We start from the raw sequence: 26078 nt of genomic DNA, 5'->3' as shown, positions 1-26078 counted from the left end.
AAAAGTTGTTTTCTATAACCAGATACATTTGCTGGATGATGACAGGTGAAATAATATGTAAATATATAAGATCACAGTAGTGAAAAGGCTGAAGAGTAACTGTATCATTTCAAATGGTTGATTCAGTTAACAGTTTGCAGAGCCATCTTGTGGTATAAAAAAATATATATACAACAGTATATAAATACAAAAACACCTCTTTATGCAGGAAGTTTATCAGAGACAGTCCAATGAGAAAAGATGAGCAATAGGAATAAATACATTAAAAAGTCATATTGGTTTCCGCTCCCCCCCCCCCCCCCCCCAAAATACTAGAAAGTTCAACACGAAAATAAAAACGTGTTATAGGCAGTGTGTAAACTGTAAATCTAACAGTTTCACTTGATCTCTTTAGGGTTTTGTATCAGGATTTATTTCCTGTGTTACAATTTAAACATGTGATGTAATTGCAGCAATGAAAAATAGTTTCCAAACATTCGAGTGTTAGGCCTAAAATGAGATGGAAATAACCTCACCTGTAGATAAAAAATGTATCCGTCAGTTTCCTAAATTCCCTGACTTTAGCAGAAAGAGCTAATTGAACTGGTTTGGAGGCTAAGAGCAATATCCTGCATCAAACATAACATTGCTCCCCACCAGGCATGAGGCTGTGTCTCAAAGCGTCATCATCCTTAATTCGAACTCTCAAGCTGCAGGTTTCTTGATTCTCCGAACGACCACCCTCCTCCTCCTGCCTTGACCCCCAGCATTGAAGCCTGCAGCCCCCCCCTCCCCTGGCTGCCACCCCTGGGGTCTGGCTTCACCTCGGGGCTGTGAAGGCTTCCTTCCTGAGCGCACGTCGTCCACAAAGCCCTCCACTCCCTCAAACTTGACGGTGAGCTCAGAGAGGCGCTCCTTCAGGGCGTTGAACTCCCCGTACAGATCTCCCAGAGCGTCTGACAGCGGCTGGATCCTGAGGGAGGGGAATTCACTTTTATTACTTACAATAAAAGCTATTTTCACCCGCAATAAGGACGTGAGAGGAACATATACATAGAATACAATCACATTATTATAACAAAATGGGCCGCTTTCACAGACATGCAAGAGTTCCCAACATCTTTCCAACATTGTAGCAAGACACAATATTTTGTAGTGGATTTTCTGTCATCTTTTTATTGTTCTTTTGTGTCTGTTTGTAGTTGTAACATACAGTATCTCTCTGGTTTTGTGTATATATATATATATAAATATATATTGGTAATTCTGTGTCTCTTTTGATAATTGTTGTGCCTTTTTGTGTTCATTTTATGTCTCTTTTCAGTCGTTTTGCATCTCAATCTGGTCATTTGTATCTATTGTCTTGTATCTATTTGTTGTGGTCAATTGTTTTTATGAGTGAATTTATGTCTTTGAGTACATTGCCTGTCTTTTTTGAGTCTTTTGTCATCATTGTGTGTCATCTATGTGGTTTTCTTGTGTTTCTTTCTTGTCATTGTGGTTATCCTTTGAGTCATTATGTGGTGTTCTTGTGTCCATTTGTAGGTATTTTATGTCTCTTTAGGGTCATTTTTATCTATTCTTGGTTGTCACTTTGAGGGACATTTTGCAGGTGAAGGCCAGCAGTCCCCTTTGGGCCCCTGTGCTCGGTGGGCCCCTTCATTAACCCACCTATGCATCCTGGTTAAATGAAAACAGATTGGTCCTCACCGTCCATAGTCGGGCAGCACGGTGCTGTGGTCGTGCAGCAGCAGATCTTTGACCTGCGTCATGATGGCGTATTTCCAGTTGTCTAACACCAGCGTGAGGTTGGAACATGCTTTGGTGTTCACTTTCTCCGCTGCACACACAAAGAACCACAGTGAAACACAAACCAACACAAATTATGATCATTAAATAACGTGCTTTTTGAATATGTTTGCTTGTGAAATTATTCAAAAGTAATTATTCAAATAATCCTCCGTAGTGGAAAAAGCACCTGAATCAAATATCTAATTATAAAAAGTTACCCAATGCATTATGGGTAAAAGCTCTGTATCCAGTTATTGAAAGTAGAACAATAGAAAGAAAAACACAAAGAAAAGAAATAAGGAACATTAAAAGAAAATATATCATAGAAGGGAAAAAACATAACATAAGATAGAAGTATAAATTGTTATGTGTAAAATCTAATGAATCATCTGCATCTGTAACTCTGGATATCAGATTCAGTGATTTGCAGGTAAAATACATCTGGCTTTAAAGGGTTGAATTGAAAGGGTGATTTTCAGTTGGGATGTTAAAAAGACATCTGTATTATATTTAAAAAACAACATTAAAATAATAATATTAACGATAATAAAATAGTGGTCAACATTCCCGCATAGAATGCAATACAAACTGCTTAACATAAAAGGCAATAATTAGAAACAATTAATCACGGGTGAATACCATAACATAGGATGCATTTCAATATAAAAAGAAAATATGAATATCTAGGAAACTTTATTTTTAGGAGAAAGCATTGTTATAAATATGTCTTAGGTTGCGTCAGAATTAGAGTCCTATATAATTACATTACATTGCATTTAGCTGACGCTTTTATCAAAAGCGACTTACAATAAGTGCGTTCGACCAACAAAGTACAAACTTGAAGAAAACAGAATCATATAAGTACATCAGGTTTCATAGAGCTAGCAAGTGCTACTCAACTGCCAGTCCTTTATTAGTATATAAGTGCTTTGTTAGTAATTCTATCGCTCGAAGTGGAGTCGAAAGAGATGAGTTTTCAGTCTGCGCCGGAAGATGTGTAAGCTTTCTGCTGTCCTGATTTCAATGGGGAGCTCATTCCACCATTTTGGAGCCAGGATAGCAAACCCACGTGTTTTTGCTGATGGGAACTTGGGTCCCCCTCGCAGTGCGGGTGCAGCGAGCTGTTTGGCTGATGCAGAGCGGAGTGCACGCGCTGGGGTGTACGGTTTAACCATGTCCTGGATGTAGGAAGCATGGTACGCAAGTACCATTGTCTTGAAGTGGATTCTAGCAGTTACCGGAAGCCAGTGAAGGGAGCGGAGGAGCGGCGTGGTGTGGGAGAATTTAGGAAGGTTGAAGACCAAACGAGTCGCTGCATTCTGGATGAGCTGCAGAGGTCGGATGGCACATGCAGGTAGACCAGCCAGGAGGGAGTTGCAGTAATCTAGGCAAGAGATGACGAGAGCCTGGAACCTGCGTCGCTTTCTGAGTCAGCTGGGGACGTATTCTCCTGATGTTGTAAAGCGTGTATCTGCAGCAGCGGGTTGTAGCAGCTATATTTGCAGTGAAGGACAGTTTGTTATCTACTGTAGGGTCACACCTAGATTCCTTGCAGTCTGAGTCGGGGAAACAATCGAGGTGCCAATATTGATTGTTAGGTCAAGAGTGGGACAATCTTTTCCCGGAAAGAAAAGCAGTTCAGTCTTGTCAAGGTTGAGCTTGAGGTGGTGAGCAGACATCCACTGAGAGATGTCTGCTAGGCAAGCAGAGATGCGTGCGACGACCTGGGTCTCAGAGCGGGGAAAGGACAGAATTAATTGGGTGTCGTCAGCGTAGCAGTGGTATGAAAAACCATGCGGGCTAATGACTGATCCAAGCGAGTTTGTGTACAAGGAGAAGAGGAGGGGACCAAGAACAGAGCCCTGAGGGACCCTGTAGTTAATTGACAAGGGTCGGACTCGGACCCTCTCCAAGTTACCCTGTAGGGTCTTTGAGGTATGAGGTGAGGAGGGAAAGTGCAGACCCTGAAACTCCAATTCATTCACCGTGTCGAATGCATTCACCAGGTCCAAAAGGATGATATATAATATAACATAATATTAATAACTAAAAATGACAAAAACCACCAGACTCAGTTTCTTCCCACAGGCCATAAGACAATCAAACACCTGAGCTTGCTCTATTTCTATTATTGTTTTTAATATTTATTTTTTGTATGGTTTGTAATTGCACTGTTGAGGAACTTGCGATCTCAGTTTTTAATACATGACATAACTACACCGTAGCATGTCATGACAATAACATCTTTGAGTCTTGAATCTAACCCAGGGTATATGCAGGAATCCTGAGGTCAAATATAATACCTTTTAAGACCTTTTTTAAGACCCTTTCCATACATTTTAAGACCTCATCGCAACTTTGAGTTCTAGCCGGTTACATTGGCAACACACTTTACCTCACATTTACTTTATTGATTGTAAGATAGCAAAACTAAACAGAGTGTAGACAGACTACTGAAGCCTCCTCTCCACATGAACTTCAACCTCTCTGTGAAGGTCAGGTTTAATGCAGTATGCTGCTTTGTTGCTTCTGTACTCTGTGCTCTTTCATTCCAGTAAAACTCCTCAGAAACCATTAGAAACCAGTATTTGACCAATAAACAAAACAATTCACAAAACTTTGAACTATGAAATATATTAAACTTTGGTGAGCTTCAGCGGGGTAATGCCATATAGGAGCTCCCTCACAAATACCCAGGGGTTAAATTGGGCTGGGGCTGTCCGGGGCTAAGCCCTGGCACATAGGACGATGCTCTGACGTCATCACCCTCACACATTTGTCATATGTTTACAAAAAACGATATATAGGTTAAGACTTTTCTCGTTCTTAATATAGACTATATTAGGGTCGATATGTGTTGACTTTACTTTAAAATAGCAGATCTCTGTGACCGGAGATAGTTTGGCTTAGACCCCGGCCCCACGAGGACGCATACGGTAAAACGCATACGCAAACGCAAAAAAGTCTTCCGTTCACACGCATTCGATTCATTAATGTGTCCGTTAACACTAGGCCGCTGGAAATGCTGGAAACGCTGTAGTACATATGCCAGGCCTGTAAGTGGCGCTGCTGCCGCCACAAAATACACCAAAAGCAGCGAAGAAGACCCCGGAGCATGGTTGCCCTTTTGTTTATTCTCCGCGGTGGACGACGTGTTCTCCTGCTGTATATCTCTCAGGTAGTCCACCAGCAGATGAAAAACACCCACCTCTCCGCCTCTTCCAAGGGACGAGGGAACCGTGCGGCAGAGTTTCCGTTAAAAAAAATGTTCCGCCGGTCAACATGTCTGTTAAAGTTTAAATCTTCCGTACAAAATTAGAAAAGTGCCGATCAGAGGTCTTCTTTGTTATTTATTGAGCTTTAAAACAAATTGATAACGACTCTGTTCTCTGTATAATAATATTTAATAAACGGTGCCTGCCTCTCTTTTCCTCCCCCTCTTCTGACAGCCCAGCAGCAGCAGGAGACGTGGGGAGAGGGAGGCGGGCTATTTCATCGTTATCAGAAAATGATCATATAGGGCTTACACACGGAGCCGTTGGACCCCTAGAGCGTTGCGTATGCCGGTCTACCCACCTTGGGACCCCCCACAGAGCGGAGCAAGGCAACGAAACTTAAAATAAGAAGCAGCATTTTACGGCGCGCTATGCATGTCTTGAGGGGGTTTCCCGACATGTCGTTTCAGTAAATTAAAGGGTGTTTCATGTTGTCGTTGCTGTGGGACTTCTTAATACCTTGGAAAATGCCGTTTAATACTTTTTAATAGCCTTAATTTTTGCTAAATTGATTTATCAACTTTTAATACTTTTTAAGACCCCGCGGACACCCTGTAACCGGACAGCGTTACCTTAAATATCTTTAAAATGTCCATTTAGTACCGGCCACGCATTAAAATAGTCAATGCAATACTGTTAAAACATAGTAACATAAACATGAGTTTAAAGCACTTTGTGTCAAGTTTAAGAAATGTTTTTACCACGAGAGATTAAGGAATAAAATATGTTAAATTAAAATGATAAAAAACTGAAATCTCTAAAACAATATGTGATAGTAAATGTACTTTATTCCTCACCTTCGTTTCTGAAATCCCACTCCGGTCTCCCACTTATTTTCTTTATCTGAGCGGCACATAGAGCCACCGATAAGACGAGCAGAACTCCAGCAGTCTTCATCCTTAAACACACACACGTTTATTTAACTATGAAAAAAAACTGCATAATAATATTAAACATCCACAACTCCAGAGCTCAAAGTAAAAATGATGAGGAGAACCTACCTGCAGTGGCAGTCCAAAGCGAAGTAATGAAGTACAAGAGGATGGAGGGTATATTCTCTGCAGAGGGGGAGGGTCTTCTTCAGTCTCCCCATCAGACTGGGCATCATATATCAGGATCCACTTCAAAGTCTGCCTCAAACCTGTTCCTTCAGTCTGTTTCCTATCAGAACTCTCCTTCACTCCTAGTTTCAGCAACATTCATCATTTGTCAACACTTTATAAGACTGAGGGTATTTGATGTCTCTTTGTGATCATTTTGCATCTTGTCATAGTCAATTTGCCTCTAGTCGAGTGAGACAATGCAGAACATGTCCAGATAAAAGACAGGAAAATGTATCTACAGTGTAGAAAGCTGCAATATGATCTGCAGAGGTGCTGGAAGTTTTACGGTCATGTCTAACTTACACATTCCTGTCCTTCATCTGTTGTCCATCTGCAGCCCTGTGTGTGATGTCCAGGATCACCTCCACTGGACTCCACCTGATCACTAGTAAAACATCTGTTATGGCAGATTCACTTACAGGGAACTCTTCATGTACTCTGGAAACGATCAAACATTTACAGAGTATTGCGGTTGTGATAAAACGGCCATATGTGCACTTCACGGGCTGCAGTAGCCTGTAATGTGTTCAAAGTGATTTCCCCTTGTTTGACTGATAAAAGAACGCTTTGTTCATTCTTTTTACGGATTCAAAATTATTCAACTAAACTGATAGAGATTATTGTGAACCATTACAATTTGTCAACTTAAATAAAGAAAAAAACAAGTTAAATTGTCTGATTCCGTCTTCATAAATGTGATTACTTGTGAACAAAACAAGACATTTGAAGCCGTTAACTTGGACTGATTGCCATTGACATGTTATAGGCCAAAATAAGAATTGAGAAAATAATTTAACAAAATGTTAGATGTTTGTAGATCGTAGAAGCACAACATAACACTCATTTAAAATGGTGGTATAAAAATGCCAACTCGTTTTAAGGTAATTTAAAAACATTTTTATGTCCATCTGAGATCACTGATTTGTACAAATGTTTATTTTGGTCACAATTCTTATTTTTCTAAGAATTGTGACCAAATGTCATCCTTTTTCAAGTATTTATTTTATGTCTTTTGATTTGACTGTCGTTCACTGATTGGTTATTTTCTACTTATTAAATGTGCTTCTTGTTGTCATTCAATCAAACTTACATGTTCCAAGGCATGCCTGTATGCTGCAGCATTAAGACTTCCCTTTAATAGAACAAAGTTATTTGTCCATAAATCATAAAAAAAAGTCTTCATTTAAATGATGCCTTATTTTTTTACTTTTCCGATTGACATTAACAAATCAAAGACATTACCAGCAATACGAATTTGTTGTTGTTTTTTTATTATCATTTTGTTTCAAATCCAGGTCAACAGCATATAACTTTCTGTGTCCTCGGTCAGGACCGGCTGTAAGACCAGAGCATGCTCGCTCAGCAAACGGCCCGGATCAATACAAAAGGAAAAGGTCACCGCCGTCCGTTAGCATGACATCAGAGAAATCGCTCTTAAAAACTCACACGGGAGGGTGGGGGCAGGCAATAATGATATCAACTGGGCAAAGAAAGAAACCAAAAAAAAACACAAGCTTCTTTCAAATTAACCTACAACTAAAATATATATGTCATGGAATCACTGTCAAGCTCTTACAAAGCACACGTCTCATTAATTCATAAATAGCAAACCAGCGTCTCTTGTCCCAACTAAGAAGCCCGTTTCCCCGGCAACACCCCGATGAAACGCCACAGTATTTAGTGATTCACTCCTGCCAGATCCTTTTAGCAAAGTAATGACATGGAACTATTTCATGGAGAAGTGCACAAAGGTTTGAGGAAGAAGAAAGTAGCGATGTGAATGTTTTCTGTCAGCAGCAAACATATGGAGGACGTGGATCTACAAATCTATTGTATGAGCAAAGGCATTCAAGTCAAACCAGATGAGTTTGGTGACAGACATTAAATATGATTTTAAAAACTACACTGGCTTTTCATTTAATATATGTAGACATATGTTCCTTTAGAATATTGTTGATAGTACTAAAAACATCATTATGGCAACACATTAGCTTACCAAGACTCCCACTTAACATTGCATGGACAATATCAATGTGGTCCATTTTGCTGAACCAATGTAAGAAATGCTACGAGAATCTAGGCGGGGTAGTTTAATTCAACATTTTGTTGCCAGATGTGGAAGTTTCAAATGATATCACAAGTTTTGGTCGACAAATGTGTCTCATGAAAGAAGAAAAGGGGAAAAAACTGTTATAAAAAAGAACCAGTTTTAACCAACTATCCTCATATGCATACTGCTGACTGTGATATGTTAAAGGTTACTTAGTTGAAATGGAAAACAAAAAATGTCCCCACTCACAGCAGTATAAAATGGAGATTGTTTTGTTGTCTCTGAGTTGTCTGCCTCCTTATATGGATAACTTCCTGCCACATTGCAATGCTCTTAGCACAAACATCTGCATCAACAGTGGTCAAGGCAGACAAAGAGACGCATAAACTGTGTGTATGGCTATCGAATATCGTATACCTATGGAAATCTTTTTTGCAGTTTTGATGAACTGACCCTTTTTAGTGCCATTGAGGAGAGCTAAGTGCTTTCAAATTGGTTTAAGCCTTAGCCCCTTCCAAAACACCGACAAAAAACATCAATCTGACGTCTCCTGCTGGAAGAGGCTCTTGGTTTATGCTTGTAAGATTACAATTATTTGTAGAACATAAATCAGACCATGCCAACTTCAAGGTTTAGTTCCAACACGGATCATCATCATCCTGCTTGAGACAAGTGAAATCAATATGCATCTTTTCTCTCCTCGTAGTGACCAGTGACCCCTCACACTTGGAGTCTTCAAGGATGAGTCATGGTTACCCAGCAGGGCCCCATCAGCAGCGCCAGCGAGAAAACCAAAGGAGAATCCCAGGTAGGGAGCGACGGAGAGGATATTGGCAAGCACCAGTTGTTTCTAGAAGCACCTCGCGGCTAATATAGTGCAAGTCAGCAATAATGTTGGCCATTTAGTTGGGTTTCATCAGAGACAGCTGATAAAATAAGCTACATATTATTTTTGCTCAGGTTCAAACCACTGTTAAGGTTGAGTAAGGGGTAAAACGCTCTTTGTTGATGCATTTTCAACTCTGGGACTTATTCTTAAAGTAAATTAATACTGAAAATATAAACTCTCTACTTACGTAGAGCTATTTAAGAGTTTTCAGGTCTGAGCTTTGACTGATGATTGTACTTTAAGGGGCTTGTCAAAGAGACCTGCATGAGTAGAGTCCACAGATTCAAAACATGAAGGTATCGCTACAATCAGATACAAAAAATAAAGAATTAAATAACAGTATCATTCCTCAAATGTGTTTCATACACAGCATTATTCCAGAAGACGTTGTGAGAGTGAGAGGGGCACTGATGTGAGAACATCCAAACACTCCAGTCTCATTTGATGGGCTGATTATTCAGGGCGGGGGGGATTGAGGGAAAGGGGCCTCAGCCAAAAAAAAAGTGCTTTACCTTAACGAGACTCACGAGAGCCGCTGTGAGGAGGGATACAGAATAAACACAGTCTGGTTTTATTTTATTTACTCATTGAATTTGGTGTAAACGAGTGCATCCCCTTCATCAGCAGCCTGTGAGATGGGAAGGCTTCAGAGCGAGGCGAAAGAAAAACCAAAAAAGGGAATCCAAATCTCGCAGCTCGTCCTGGTGCAGCGATGAGATTGGCTGGGGGGGATGAGATTATGGCGGGACATAGGGGGAGGGGGGCAGGATGGATTTTTTTAACTGTGGGGCAGGCTGCACATTTCACAGTGCTCTGTGCCGGGCTGGTTCATAAAGGTGCAGTGGAGGCAGGACCACATGGCCGAGGAGGAGGCGGGGGCCGAGGGGCCGCCCATGGCCCCGTAACCCTGAGAGCTGGAGGGCTGCCCACCCACTGTACCTGAGGAGAGGGAGGACACAGCATTAGCTACTTTTTGATAACCCGTTTTCCGGTTCCCTCGTCGTGTTTTTGGTTAGCTGCCTGAAAAAGGTCAGTGGTTAACACAAGCTAAATAGATTTTCATGCTTCGTTCCACAACATCAAATGCGTCACTAAATACCGCACTGGTGAAAGTTTCTATGTGTCACAAAACTGACTGCGGTTGCAGACTAGTAACTAAATGAGACTACTAAATGTAATCAAGACAAACATTAACCACCCTTTAGCTTAGTGCAGTCATGTTACTGTAATTTAGTTTATAGCCTAACGTTAGCTTTCTACTTAAGGCGAGTGTACTGCATGTTTTAGTCTGACAATAAGGTTTCTCTTTTACAAAGTCAAAGTCAAGCACTTTTCAAATATTCAAAAGTACATATTAAGCTTTTCCCACACCTAAATACACCTATAAATAGAGCAAAGATAGAATACTAGTATATGCTTGTCATCGAATTAAATGAGATGTTATTGTACAGAAAGGGGACAAATTAAAAAGGAAAACACAACACAGTGTCATGTTTCAAAATGTGTCACAGTTTTGCCTATTTTTGAACTACAAAACCAAAAGGTATTAAAGATTTTTGTCACCAGATGTGTCAGTTGAATATTCCGCACTAGTTCACAAACTAAACTGAGATCTGTACGGGTATGAGTATGATGGGCAGAGACTTACTGCACAGCTGCTCGATGGTGGCCCACTGCTCCGACTTCTTCCAGGTCTGGGCCAGATCCTCATCAGAAGTCCTCACTGCATCAAGTAGCAACCCAATGCTGTCCTGCACAAACAAACACAAACTCTCATCTATCCGCTAGACAATTCAGGGATAAAATACACCAGCTGGTTGTTTTTGCAAAGTCTGTTTTTTATAGAAAAAGTCCAAATTGATCAAGCATCCAACAATTTGTTATCACCCTTTGATCGTCATGGTGGGCCTGGGGCCAGTTTCAAAATCTGTCAGCATGAGTGAAAACATCCTCACAACAGTAACCGTTTCCAGACAGGAGAAGAATGTGGGCTTATGATAACCCGTTTGCTGCTAAACAAAAAGGAAAACAAAGGGAGTATGGACTTACTCTCAGAGGCATGACCTCATTGGTGACGAGGAAGAGGAGCAGATGGAAGTCCGACACGATGTCCAGGAACGACGTGGAGGTGCTCTGGGACAGGTATGTTGCTAAACTGTGGAAATTCTGCAGACACACAAAAACAAAAAACAAGATGTATAACTTCCTCTGACCTCTGGAGGTTATGGAATTCAAAAGCTCAGTTACCCTCATTTTCTCAAACACCAAACTGTAGCCGTGTGCAAGCTCTATTATGAGGAGAGGAGGATTCATATGTAAAGCAGATTTTTTTACAAACATTTCCGTTAAACAATGCTTGGGATGGACAGAATATACACATACCCAAGATCTCACATTTACTGCATACATGTTCAGGAAGAATTGGTTAATACATTTATTTCAATTCTATAGTTGAAAAAATATATAGGATTTCATTTGCAAAAATATTCCTATTATTTTGAATATGCTTTTACAATTGTTTTCAGTATTTTACAAAGCATTATGGCCCTTCAAAACAAATAAAAACTACAAGACTTAAACACTTGGAATAATAGCAACTGGGATTCATCATTACAGAAACACAAACAAGTCTAGGGTTTATTCACACATTTTGGATCCGTTTGATATTTGTATAACACATTTATGAGCTTTTTCAAAAAATGTTCAGCCTTAAGGTATATTTCCCAAATGTAAGACTTTAAATAAATTACAAAATAAAATGTATTTAACAAGAAAATGTAGAAACTAGTTTTGCCAGCCACCTGTATTGGGTTTAGTTGATGCAGAAATGACTCACTTGTGTCTCTCCCATGATGTCCCGGTTCTCAATGGGGAAGCGTTGTGTAGAAGAGAAGGTGTACTGCGGGTCCTTTGGAAAAGTGGTAGTAATCTGAAAAAATAAACAAATAAAGTCAGTAAATTAAATTGTAATAAAAGAAAAGAAAAAAGCTGCATGTATAGCTGCTGAGCGTAGAAACAGTCATACTCACATCTATGATGAGATACTCCACAGGCAGAGGCCGAGCTAGAAACGTGACATCATTTCCAAACTTGTCTTTGTCCTGTAGAATGGTAGGAGGACAAATAAATGATCACAAACAAATAGTCTCAATAGTCTGCATATGAAACATGTTGTGCCTATCTAAAACAAATCAAATAGTAGGCTTACTAGCTCCTACAGGCTAAAGCAACTAAAATCTCACCAGCAAAATACCTCGTCAGTTAAGCCCCAAGCCTGTTTTCCAGGTCTCAGGCTCGAAAATGACCATAACTACACTTCTAAAAAGGGGGAAATTAATAATCTTTTTTCTCAAAGCAATGATAAACCTGTGAGTTGGATGTAGAAGAGTCAGAATCAATATAGATATTTTTTATTTTAAAGTAAATTCAGATTGAACATAGTAAAAAAATGTAAATTATTGTGTCCGTCCAAAAAAATTGATGCAAAACAAGTGAAATTTGATATTTTTAGAGAGGTTTGGAAAGAAAGAAACCCACTTCTGAGGTCATTTGGGTGGATTTGACCTATCTCTGGCCCCCATCGGTCGATTTTGATGATTGACATCTCTTTTTAACCCCTAGAGCCAATGGAATCGAGGGAAAGTTCCACATACACGTTACCAAATAAGGAGTGAGAGTGACGCGTAGCAAAAACCGGAAGCTGCGCTAACCTCTGGTGGCTACCATTAGCAGCTAATATTTATTCTCCGATTTTTACATAAACAGGGTATATGCAGGAATCCTGAAGTCAAATTTAATACCTTTTAAGACCTTTTTTAAGACCCTTTCCATACACTTCGAGTTCTAACCGGATACATTGGCGACACACTTTACCTCACATTTACTATATTGATTGTAAGATAGCAAAACTAAACAGAGTGCAGACAGACTACTGAAGCCTCCTTTCCACATGAACTTCAACCTCTCTGTGAAGGTCACGTTTAATGCAGTATGCTGCTTTGTTGCTTCTGTACTCTGCGCTCTTTCATTCCAGTAAAAATCCTCAGAAACCATTAGAAACCAGTATTTGACCAATAAACAAAACAATTGACAAAACTTTGAACTATGAAATATATTAAACTTTGGTGAGCTTCAGCGGGGTAATGCCATATAGGAGCTCCCTCACAAATACCCAGGGGTTAAATTGGGCTGGGGCTGTCCGGGGCTAAGCCCTGGCACATAGGACGATGCTCTGACGTCATCACCCTCACACATTTGTCATATGTTTACAAAAAAGGATATATATGTTAAGACTTTTCTCGTTCTTAATATAGACTATATTTAGGGTCGATATGTGTTGATTCGACTTTAAAATAGCAGATCTCTGTGACCGGATATAGTTTGGCTTGGACCCCGGCCCCACGAGGACGCATACGGTAAAACGCATACGCAAGCGCAAAAAAGTATTCCGTTCACACGCATTCGATTCATTAACTTGTCCGTTCACACTAGACCGCTGGAAATGCTGGAAACGCTGTAGTACATATGCCAGGCCTGTAAGTGGCGCTGCTGCCGCCCGAAATACATCAAAAGCAGCGAAGAAGACCCCGGAGCATGGTTGCCCTTCTGTTTATTCTCCGGGGTGGACGGCATGTTCTCCTGCTGTATATCTCTCAGGTAGTCCACCAGCAGATGAAAAACACCCACCTCTCCGCCTCTTCCAAGGGACGAGGGAACCGTGCGGCAGAGTTTCCGTAAAAAAAATGTTCCGCCGGTCAACATGTCCGTTAAAGTTTAAATCTTCCGTACAAAATTAGAAAAGTGCCGGTCAGAGGTCTTCTTTGTTATTTATTGAGCTTTAAAACAAATTGATAACGACTCTGTTCTCTGTATAATAATATAATAATATTTAATAAACGTTGACTGCCTCTCTTTTCCTCCCCCTCTTCTGACAGCCCAGCAGCAGCAGGAGACGTGGGGAGAGGGAGGCGGGCTATTTCATTTCCGCTATCCCCCCCCCCCCCACAGAGCGGAGCAAGGCAACGAAACTTAAAATAAGAAGCAGCATTTTACGGCGCGCTATGCATGGGGCCGCCTTGAGGGGGTTTCCCGACATGTCGTTTCAGTAAATTAAAGGGTGTTTCATGTTGTCGTTGCTGTGGAACTTCTTAATACCTTGGAAAATGCCGTTTAATACTTTTTATAGCCTTAATTTTCGCTAAATTGATTTATCAACTTTTAATACTTTTTAAGACCCCGCGGACACCATGATAAAAATGGATGATCAATTATTTTTTCAAAGTGACAGACATTGGATTAACCTATGGATTAACCTTCAGCAGCGTTTTTCTCGTTTTAATGCCATTGAACACGACTTTTGATCAGAATAACAGCTAAAGGTGAGCATATCTCCGTGTTTTCTACCTAAAGCTATACGTTGTGTGCTGTCTGTATTTGCTTACCCTGTCGCGAGTTCTGATCGCTCAGTGATGATACTTATATTTCTATAATCTGTGGAATCTCAGGATGTTAGCTAAACTTGTTTGTGCGTATCCAATAAATATATGGATCGGTATAGCTAGAGTTCTGTGCTAAGTGCGTTTGCATGTTTTCGCTCAGGGATCATTTAAACCCTTCTTGCGGGACTTGTGTTTTGTTTCGGTAAAATAAAAATAAAAAGACTCGCCGAAGGGGTCTTTGGGGCTTAACAGGTTAAATGCCATTTTATGTTTCACTACTATACGATACAGTATTTATTATCATTATAGTATTATCATTTCGGCGATTAGATAAAATATAAATTATATTTGATGCAACTTTAGTTACATTTCCATGACTTTTCCAAAACTTTGGGAAAAATATTGTTTTCCATAACTTTTCCAGGGCCTGGAATTAGCATTTTGAATTTCCATGACTTTTCCAGTTTTTTAATGACCGTAAGAACCCTGGAATATGGATAGTGAAGATATGTTGTTTGTACACTCAGGAAACCTCACCTTGAAGAAGACGTCTGGTACGTACTGTTCGGAGCTGGACTCTTTAGCGTAGCCCAGCTCCGGAGCGTCTTTGCAGGGCAGCAGGCACTCGTCTCTGACCAGAGCCATGCACTGATTGGACACCTGATATCCTTCAAAGTGCACCTGGTTATCTGGACCCCCTGCACACAGAAACACACGTTTATTCATTAGTTGGTTGAAGAATAATCACTATCACAGTTTTTGTATTGTTGACTGAATAGACTGGTGCAGGAATGAGTCCAAAGACCCGGGAGTGAGTTCGAATAACACCACTTCAGGTTCCCTCATTTCAAAGTTAAAGCTTTTGCTAAAATTGTTATTGGTTAGATTAACAAAATGACATCATCGTCTGTGATCCTGTCTCATTATATACTTTGTTATTTTGTTCTAGTCCAATGCTATACTATAGGTGTCATCAATGTAGTGCAATGTTCTGTATCCATTAAATATATATATATATATATATATATATATTCTTTTCTTCAAGCGTACAATTCGACACATTATAGGTGCAATTATCATGATCAATAAGTGAAAATTGAATATATGTATGTGTTATTTATTAATCTTTTTATCTTGCTTAATTTGTATTAATCACTTTATTTCTCCTTTACTTCTTTGGCCCTCTCTTGCAATTGAACCTCATCGGTGTCGTTTTAATATCATTTCCTAACTTTGATAACATTGCTATTTGTCCAACTTCTAAAGCTCGTGACACAAGTTGTCATGAAGAAATACGAACAACTGTCATTTACCTAGCACTAATGTTCTCTTTAACATGTTAAACATTTCAAATGCCCATGACAGAGTAGGTAACACCTTAAGATTATTATTATTATAATTATATGTAGCACTCTATTAGCAGCCTTTTCTCTTTTGAGAAGCTATAAGCAGTTAATGTAGACAACTTGCCTTTGATAAACAACCACAATGTTTAAATAGTTATCAAAAAGGTCATTCATCAACTAATATTATTTTGTTTGTCTCAGCATCGAGTTTTTCACAAAACGGGAAACAACAGCTATAAACAAAAATACAAACAAGTCCCGCCTGATGTGTAGAACCAATTAAAATACCAACTAAGAAGTTTGGCACACTGCTAACGTTTTTAAAGTGTTTTTCTTTCAGTGTGCTTTGTATCTCATCTAATAGCTCTTAACACATGAAAGTGATTAGCAAACGAACTACGTCTTAACACAAAGGAAAATAAAAACAGATGGACTTTCCATTTCTGCTTCAGATGTGAAGCCATGACGTCAGATTTGGCTGTCAGCGTCTCATTAATGCAAAGGAAAGTGATGAGCTCACTGTTACATGTGTACTTTTCTGGAACCAATCATCGGCACAGTTGTAAAGGAGGGAAAGTGAAAACATGTGTCCTTGATCCTATGGACCTGAGAGCATCTGGCCTGAGTTAAGCTGCTCCATTGGACTCAACATTACTACGTATGCAATACCTGAAAGGAAGTAAGACTCTTTAACGATCGGCCCTCACAACGCTTATGTTGATGCTGTTTTTACTGTCAGTTAATACTTGTGAGTCGGCTGGCTAAGACACAATAACAGGAATGTTCATTTTAAGATTTTCAGCCGCATTGTTTGCAATTTCATATGACCATCAAGTTTTGTTTTGCCTCAATAGAAAGGAAACGGGGACAAAAATACTGCTGCAGGCAGTAATAGAACCCCGAGTGCTAGAGTAAGGACTCCTTTAGCACATGCAGAGGCTCTACCTGTGGCCTGTACTACAAAGCCAGTTTAAAAGACCCTGGATATCTTTGTGTTATTTGCTTTTGTTATCCAAACGTGATCCTGCTAAGCTAAAGATAAAGATATACCTTATAAATTGTCTGGATATGTGAGCTTTTGTAAAAAAAAAATTAATATCTCTTCAAATCCACCCATGGTGTACCAGTTAAGACAATTCACATGTTGTAATGATTGGTTGTATTGAGTTTTAACGATTATAAGACCTTTGCAGTCAGTCCACAGACAATCATCTAGCTATTTTGATCATTGATTTATAAAGTAAAGTCATTCTTAATGCAGAAACAGATCTTTGTTCAGCTTTTCAAATGTTGAGATTTCGTGTTTCGCTCCGTCATAAATCCTATAAAGCTAAATATTTGGGGGTTTTGGAGTGACATTGTAATTGTCAAACCTCTCCTGCTATATGTGACAGTTCATACTAGTAAAGAAGAAACTGGACTGGAAAGTCTTTAGGACCAGATGATATAAGCTTATACAAACGCATCATACCAAATACAATGGTTTAGGCAAGAATGACCGCATCACTTCAGCCTCAGTGAATATAAACCTACCTGTTGCCACCACGGTCACAAATTTGGAGCCAAAATGTCCGTCTCTGGAGAGTCTGCAGGGGTTTGAATGTAGATTCTGGAAGTATCCGGCGGTGATGCACTCCTCTGCGCTCAGGTAGTGTGAGTCCTGACAGCAGAAAGCAGCATGTTAAATAACAACAGGGGAGAGCAGCACATTCGTGTCGTGAAGAGGTTTTCTCTTAGTGAGCTGCATCCTCACATTGTTTCTCGTGTAGCGGACGGTTCCTATCCTCGTGTCCTCAGAGAGCAGGTCAGAGAATATCCAGCCCACCTGGAACAGGAATACATTGATCAAATTAGTCAAAATAATTAGTTAACAATCTGTACAAATTATTAATGTTAGTATTTTTTAAAGCAAAAAAACCTATTCATAATTTCTGCTTCGGAAATGTGGATATTATTTGTTTTTTTAGTCTTATAAAGATAGTAAATATATATATGGACATCTATATTTTAATATGTATTGACATTTTATTGTCCAAATAATAAATTGTACAAAAATCAGCAGATTAATCAATATTGGAATTCACTTTTGGGTGAAGCCGACAAAATAAGGGTAAAATAATCTTAATTCATACGTCCACAAAGGAAAGGGCGTCCAAAAAGAATGCAAAAAGAACAGGAAGAGTTAATGGCGTTCACACACACAGCACCACCATCCTGCATGTCCCCTTTATTTTTTTATTTTTAAACCTGCTAATCTGATATACACTTAATTGTATTAACATGTGACTTCTAATGCAATATGTTAGTCAACTCAATTGATTTGCCTTTCATCTGCACTGTTCCCTTTGCTGTAACAATGTTAATTGTAAATCCATTTCTGTGCCAAAGGCCTAGAGCTGGAACACTTTGACAGAGAAGAACTAATCCGTCTTGAATTTGAAGTTGATCTCAATGCTGCAGAACCTTCATGCTTCAAATGAAAGGTAAGGTACAAAGGAAAACCTTTGTCTAAAATGTAATAACAAAGCAGTGCTAAACAGAGCAAGCGAAAGAAGGCCAACCTTGGTCAGGCCCAGTTTGGCGGCGATTTCATCCACAGCTGCAGCTTTAGGATCGTCCACCAGCTCCAGGCTGTTCTGACTGGCGTTCTGAAACACAGCAGGGACAAGTGTTACCATCACATGACAACTCAAATAATGAATGAGGAGTTTCTTTGTTGATGGTAGGCCAGACTGAAGTATACGAAACAAGGACACTGAAATGAACTGTGATACATTCGAGTAATTTGCTCACCTGTGGCGGCTCGTAGATGGCGGCCACCTCGGCTCTGATGCCCAGAGGGATGTCTTTTTTCTCAGTGAACCTGCCGTACAAGTATCCCATCCTCTGACTGCCCGTCTTCCTCCAGAAGTCCAGGAAGCGGTCAGCGATGGTGTGGTTCTCAAACATGATGTTGTCCACGTGTCTGTATTTCTGGGAGAAGAACAGAGAAAGACACATTTATGCTACAGTATTTGGGGTTCATTTTGGCCACAGGGCCCAAACACAAGAGCAGATTATTGTTTGTTTCAATGCCACGCCAACACCAGCTCCACCTGTCCAAATGTCAAAGTGTAGATGCATAGCAGATGTTGCTCGTGGTCAACGCTTTAAATTCAATTATTATGATTTTATACTCAATCCATTACTACCAGTAATTAAATATCTTAAAAAATGTATGTGGATATCAAGGAAAGGTATTTGACAGGACATACAAGTCGACCAGCATTAGCTGTGATGCAAAACATGCAACACAATTGTCTTGCAGTGTGTTCAATGCTGGACAGAATGTGGGTTATTGTCGCCTGATGTTTATGTTTATTAAGGATCCCCAGTAGCTTTCGCTCTTGACAAAAGCTACTCTTCCTTGGGTCTGAAACTTAAAACAATACAACAATAATACAACAACATATTCATTACATAGCAGGGCCAGCGTCTGTGTAATCTTCTCTCTTTCATTCATTTAAATATATACTTTTGGCACTTTTGGCAAAGAAAAAAAGGCAGGGAACAAAAAGACAAACGACATTCAGCAAAGGGCCCGGGTCGGATATTACAGTGAAACAAGAATATATCAATAATAATAAGTCAATAGTCAAATTAATGTATAGAGCTACCCAATGAATAATAGACTTTACATAAACCCTGTAATGGGACTCTTCAAATACTACGTCCTAAAGATTTTTGACTGAATCACAAACTCTATTATAATAATAATAATATCCAAATGTCAAGACTGATCCTGAGGCTTCTTAGTTTTTTTAATTGAATGATTAAGTGATTACAGGACAGGTGAAGACAAGAAAGAAAAGAGAATTTACAAAGTAAGACAAATGACAAAACACCAACGGGAACAAAACAAAAGCTTCTTTCTTTTTCCTTTATTAGTCATCCCCTCGGTTGTTGCACTCACTGAAAGCTTCATTTTCAGACACAAAGGCTCGTTCCCGTACCTGTCTGTTGAGGGTGAGGGCGCTGGGCTGGCACTTGGTGCAGATCCCCTCGGGCCAGGGAGGGTGGCCCTCACAGCCCGACTTGATCTTACAGCTGAGATTCTCCAGAGCTGCAAACTTCCCTCTGGAAGGAATGGAAAAAAAAAAGTGTCAAAAATTAACAACACATTTAAGAAAAAAGGTCATATTTAATTCATTTTTAACACAACTACTTACTTATCAGCTCCACCGGTCAATTTCCGGAGATATGCATGGAATGACATGTGCTTCACTGGCGGGTCGAGGTGATTCAGGTAGTCTTCATCGAAAGGCTGACAAAAAAAAAGGTAAAATAAATCAAACAACTCTATCTTTGCATTATAGTCTGGATAGTTGAAGTGAAAGTCTCTTACCTCTAATGGTACACAGTGCACACATTTTCCAAGGGAACCGTGGTGACATCTGTAACAAGGAAAGAATCATGAGGTCCCTGACATTTGTTTTGAATGTGGATTTAGTTTGCAGCAGTTGGTTGTTTTTCTTACAGCTGTGGATCTTTGTTCCTGTAGATCTTGCCGTCTTGTTTGGACAGATACTGATCGATCTCGTCCTCCTGGACCTGGGGCGTTGAGAAGGACCGGGGGATCATGGAGGACGAAGAGGAGGATGAGGCAGTTGAGACGGATGGTAGGGATGAAGATGTGTGTGGGGTGGCCGTGTCCATCACCTCCCCCGAGGTGGAAGGGGATCCTGAAGGGACCAGATACAGCATGTCGCCATGCCTACAGTGAAGAGAAGACAAAGCGTGTGACCCATGTAACTTTTAGATAATTATTAAAATAAGTATTTTCTTAATCTAATACTACTACATTATACTGTACAATTGTTTTTCTAATTTCTTTTAGCAGATACAGCCACATGGATGATACTTTTAAAAGTTACATTGTGTCTTTTCAAAAACTCGCAGAACTCAATGTGATTAAGGAAGGATCTAGACTTTACTGATGCCTAACGGCCCGTCTACACTACAGGCATGAAAGAATCTTGGAGCTGGGCGTGTCTGAAGCTTGGCGATTTTTTGCGAGCAACCAATCACATGAACCTCCCCGCCCCCGACATACAAAGCAATAGCAATGTTAAAACGAAGTAAACTGGATATAAACTCTCCAAACAGGCGAAAAAACTATCAGTTTCACCCACTGTCTCTGCCACCTCCCTCCATGCCTGGTTCCTCCGGTTTGTATCCCAGTAAATAGTTCCGGTCGTAAAGAACCGGGTGATTTGCTACCGTAATATCTCGTTTGGAATATGAGGAAATGAACTGCGGTCTGGCTCTCCCAGCTTGCACGCGGTTTGATTGGCTGCGCTTGCACTGGCGGGATTTGCATAAACGGGATTTCATTGGCTGATGCCAAGCATCGAGCCTCAAAAGTTGAACATTGTTCAACTTTTGATGCCGATAGATGCTCGTGATGCTTGCAAAGCCATGCCATGCTCCCCACAATGCAGTTCGGCGAAGATTCAACATTTTCTACGTCAGCCCATTCAAGTGAATGGGCGAAGCGTTGAAAGCATTTTTTGATGCCTGTAGTGTAGACGTACCGTAACACTGTACACGTTTACTTACTTGATCTTAAGCAGGCTCAGCGTTTTATTCTGGGAAAGGAGCTCTTCGGTCTTGTTGCGGTTCAGGTAAACAGAAAACTCGGAATTTAACCCAAACTCTTTGGCCACCTGAGAGAGAGATACATTTGCTGATTAGAATGGATCACATGTATTTCATAGAATCAAATGAAAAGCATTTAAGAAGATCAAAAATACACAATGTTCTCAATCAGTCTCAGATGATGAGTATCAAAAGTATCCTTAAAATCCACTCTTAGAAAGAGTTCAAAGAATAGGTGCAAAGGAAGGTGTCTCTCTTTGAACAAAAAAATCAGGATGACACTTATAGAAGAATATTTCAGACGGCTGGATTGACCTCTAGACAATTAAACCAATAGACCATCACAAACCATCTAACAGAGATTTTTTTTTAATCTTCAAAGTCGGTATGCTACAACTAAGCAGACACAGTCCACATCTTTGAGGATAAAGCCATGGACTGCATTGGACATGAGCAATCATTCTGGTTATGGTCCTATATTAAGAATAATAATGTTTATATGTGCATAAATAAATTAGGTTATTCATTCCTCAAAGAAAAGTTTAGTAACCAGGTTACTGATAACTGCATTCTATTTGCACAGGCGCTCTATTGTTGACAAAAACAAGCCAGACCAGAGAGCGCTATGAAATATTAAACACTACGCTATACACTTACGTCCACTTCATTGATAATGTATTTACCGCTCTGTTAGCCCTGAGAGCTTATAATAACATCTCATTGTTGTTGTAACCGCTTTAGCACGCCATCAGCTGTTTGACACACACACACACACACACACACACACACACACACACACACACACACACACACACACACACACACACACACACACACACACACACACACACACACACACACACACACACACACACACACACACACACACACACACACACACACACACACACACACACACACACACACACACACACACGTTTGTATTTCTGTAACGTCACCTGGCTGAAGCTGTGCTGGTGCGGAAAGTAAACGGTGCTCGATAACTGGGCTAAGGTGCTTCCATGAAACAATATTCTGGTTTCCTTTGGATTAACTGGAGAGAAACTATTATGCTTTTTAGGTTTTCTCTCTCCTGTAGTGTGTTATATAGATTTAGTGCATGTAAATGGTCTGCAAAGGCTAAAATCCCAAAGTTCTCTCCAGAGGGAGTTTGTCTCCCACACCCACTAAATGAGCATAATACATCCTCTTTAAGCTTGCCTATTTGTGTTTCAGAAAATGGGATATTGGCCAATGGAAACAGGGAAGGGTTTTAACAACAACTCGATTATAAATGGGTTGTCCATGTCACAGCAGCAGTCATGATTTCTTTCAAGCCACAACAAAAGAACAGATATTACTGTATACTGTCAGAATCTATAAGAAACAACATCACTTTGATCTCCTTTAATTTCCTCTCCAGATACTAACCTGCAGGTCTCTGCACTGTCTACCTCTTATCCATGGTTTTCTATTCAAACTATCAAAGGCTGCACATCCGCAGGGAATGAGCCCATCTCCCCACATTGATCTGCAGGCTACACCATCCTGCCTCAACATGGAGACATACATTTTTAATGAGGTGCTGCTGCAATGCTTCACTGTGAATGGTCTGCTGTTGGAAAATTGTTCTATTTTAGGTTCTTTAAGTCCATTAACTCAAATGCATTTAAAGCAGTAATTATTTGTAAGCGCTTATGTGTGAACAGAACTCAGAGGAGCCAAATGAAGAAGGGGATAGTTGTTACATCACATTACAGGGCCAAATTATCTTTTGAATACGTTTTTTTATTCTCTGAAGTGTCTGGGTTGTAATCACAACATGATAGTCGGCTGAATTGTACACAAATCTCCTTGGCAAGGCATGTGTTAATAGCGCAAACCAGTAGAGTTGCACAATATAGCTATATAGGGATACTTTCACAATGAACACATCGTGAATAGCAGTGATATTGCACACAGGGATCTTTTAAATTTGTTTAAAGAGAGTTCCATTAGAAAAATACACTTTAAAATGTAACTATCATTCATTGTTTCATTGGTGCCTTTTGTTTTTAATTAAATGTTAAATATGGTGAATGAAAACATTTTGAAAGTAATTTATAATTGTATAAGTAATACGTTGTTTTGAAGCAGTGCAATGAAAAAGGTAGAAAGGCAGAGCTGCAATAAATAATGTTCTTGCAAAATGTAAGTAATCAGATATTTCCGTCATATCATGCAGCTCTAGGAGCCAGCTTAGAACAAAGAGGCAGTGCAGGGCTGACCTACTCTGGTACTTTCTGTACAGCTTCTTACATAAATGAACAATGAGCAGGCAGAAGCACAACCCAGGGAAACACATGTTTACTTTGTGATATCAATTCCCATGTTGGTGACTGCATTACTGTAGAAAAAGGATGAAAACAGGTGGAATGTATGGTGTGTTGTTGTACCCTCGCACACACTGGTGGCTTCAAAAAGAAAGCAAAGTGGATTGTGTGATTTGACAGTTCAACCCATTATTACTTGAAAACGGTTGTGTTTTGCATACAGTACCTTCTTTAAAAAAGCAGTAGCAGTGTCCCTCTTGTTAGAAGCAATTTTCTTCATGCCATCTGGGGATTGTACCCTGACGATCTAAAAAGAGACAAAGACATACGCTGTACCATTTTATGCAATTGGGATAGGACACTCCATTGTTAATTACATTTTCAATATGATTTCCAATCCCTTGTCAGACAAACAATGGCCATAATCCCCCTCCTCTACCCCTTCTTTATAGTGGTGACAGTGTCAGGATACTATGACAGCGATGACAGTGCAAAAAAGTAATGTTAACGTTAGCCTAGGAGTCTCTAGTTTTCATAAAATAGCTTTGGTATAACGACAAAAACATGTCGAATATGAACAAGACAACGTTAACTAAAGCTGTCACGGTGTGGAGGGGTCTTTCGCAGTCAACTTTTAATGAATCGACAACATCTTGGCTTCCATTATATACACCAATTATATGCTGGCCAATGTTTGGCAAATAGGATGCCATACAGTTGTATTCCTAAATGTAGCTTTCCTTTTATCCAATGACGCCTTTTATTATTCAAATGTCGTCAGAGAGCCTATGAGCTAATATTAGCCGGTTAGCTAAACAGGCCCCACTCACCCATTGCTAATGATAGCCAGCGAACGTTAGCTACCAAGCTAATTCTGCTGCCTCATCACTCCGGACTTCGGCTAACAAGCTAGCTAACGTTAGCCAAGTCTACCCTTCACAGTCGTTAATAAAAAATGCCGTTATGCTTACAATAGTATCCGCCATGTTGCACTGGGGAGTCCTCCCGATGTCGCTGTGTATGAAGACAGAGACACTAAATACAAATGTCACGTATTGTTACTGTCTGTCAACGAAACTCCATCCCACAACTCAAACACTGGGTGTTGCAGACATTAGCGACCGACAGTTTCCCACCGGTCCTACACCGAAGAGACCACGGAGGAAACACGTTTTTTTTCAAACTGAGAAGGAACGTTCCACTTTTTTTATTTCAAATTGTTTATTGTTCTTCAACTACAATTTAGAGGATGCTGTGCAACAAAGCAGATTAGAACTCCAATAGCATGTCAAATATTATAAATATATGCAAGGCATTCCCAGCTAACGGTTTGGTTACCAACTGCAGGGGACCATACCAACAAAGTCCCACCTGCATTTCAATTAGTTGCACATCATTGTATTAATTGCAAATGTGTGGCTAACGCTTGTTGATGGACCCTGATTCGAATATGTGTCAATAGAATCAGGTTGAATCATTACCACAAACCAAGATTCACAACAGTCTTCTAGCACAGTACTGCATTGCCCCTGGGATTTTAATAAAGCAACTGATAGTGTAGTGTGCACTGTATGAAATGCTCAACGTATTACACTGCTTTATTATCTCTAATAAACAAAGTTTCATCAATTGCATAGAGAGATGATATGCATATTATCAAAGTCTAAATACCCCTTTCCTTTAAAATATTTTGCATTTTTTAAATGAGTTGTGCACATTGTTGTATTTGTTAAAACACTACTTTAATTGTATGTTACGGTAAGGCTGATAAAAACAATATAATCTGATAAATAATTTGGTGAGAAAAGATAAATCTCCATTTTAATTTTACTTGTTTAATTTTTCTTCATGCTGTAAAAATTACAAAGCTTTATATACATCTATTCAGATCTGAACATTTACTGAAACATCCATCCTTTGAATCCCTATGCCATCCATTACCACTACAGAACAATCATTGAACACAAGTTATTTAAGAAAAAAAACATAAAATCTTCCTTTACCAGCTAGCAACCTATTTGTTAATATCTTCCTTATTTTACGTTTGTTTATTGTATACTCTTCACATTTCAAATTATGTGCAATGCCTTTGTTTTGACATGCTGCTGTAATGGAAAATAATTCCCAATTTGGGATCATGAAAGTATTTCTTACCTTATATCTTATCTTTATTTGAAAAACAATGTAAAAGAGAAAAAAAAGAAATGAAACTCAAGGTGTGCATGCATTGATCTTATGTACAACAGATTGGTAATATT

The 26078-nt window shown here is 39.6% G+C and overlaps 2 protein-coding genes across 2 annotated transcripts; both read right to left on the bottom strand.

Moving 5' to 3' along the window:
* Positions 1-317: 317 nt before the first annotated feature.
* LOC307024956 (uncharacterized protein) lies at positions 318-7257 on the bottom strand. Its single transcript, XM_079659479.1, has 5 exons — positions 6452-7257; positions 6047-6228; positions 5843-5943; positions 1690-1819; positions 318-952 (listed from the first exon to the last, which is right to left on the bottom strand). Exons 2-5 carry the CDS (start codon positions 6151-6153, stop codon positions 685-687), a joined length of 606 nt encoding a protein of 201 aa, XP_079515605.1. The 5' UTR covers positions 6154-6228; positions 6452-7257; the 3' UTR covers positions 318-684.
* A 139-nt stretch (positions 7258-7396) lies between these two features.
* nploc4 (NPL4 homolog, ubiquitin recognition factor) lies at positions 7397-24988 on the bottom strand. Its single transcript, XM_079659478.1, has 17 exons — positions 24792-24988; positions 24047-24127; positions 21470-21576; positions 20388-20624; positions 20256-20304; positions 20080-20174; positions 19864-19987; positions 18665-18844; positions 18433-18519; positions 17625-17696; positions 17405-17531; positions 15063-15223; positions 12117-12188; positions 11924-12016; positions 11137-11253; positions 10736-10838; positions 7397-10026 (listed from the first exon to the last, which is right to left on the bottom strand). Exons 1-17 carry the CDS (start codon positions 24804-24806, stop codon positions 9866-9868), a joined length of 1881 nt encoding a protein of 626 aa, XP_079515604.1. The 5' UTR covers positions 24807-24988; the 3' UTR covers positions 7397-9865.
* Between the last annotated feature and the right edge of the window lie 1090 nt (positions 24989-26078).

The sequence above is a fragment of the Notothenia rossii genome, assembly GCF_949606895.1.
Source record: "Notothenia rossii genome assembly, chromosome: 11".
NCBI classification, from domain to species: Eukaryota; Metazoa; Chordata; class Actinopteri; order Perciformes; family Nototheniidae; genus Notothenia; species Notothenia rossii.
Note: the sequence above shows the minus strand (reverse complement) of the source record. Positions and strands in the feature narration are given on the sequence as shown.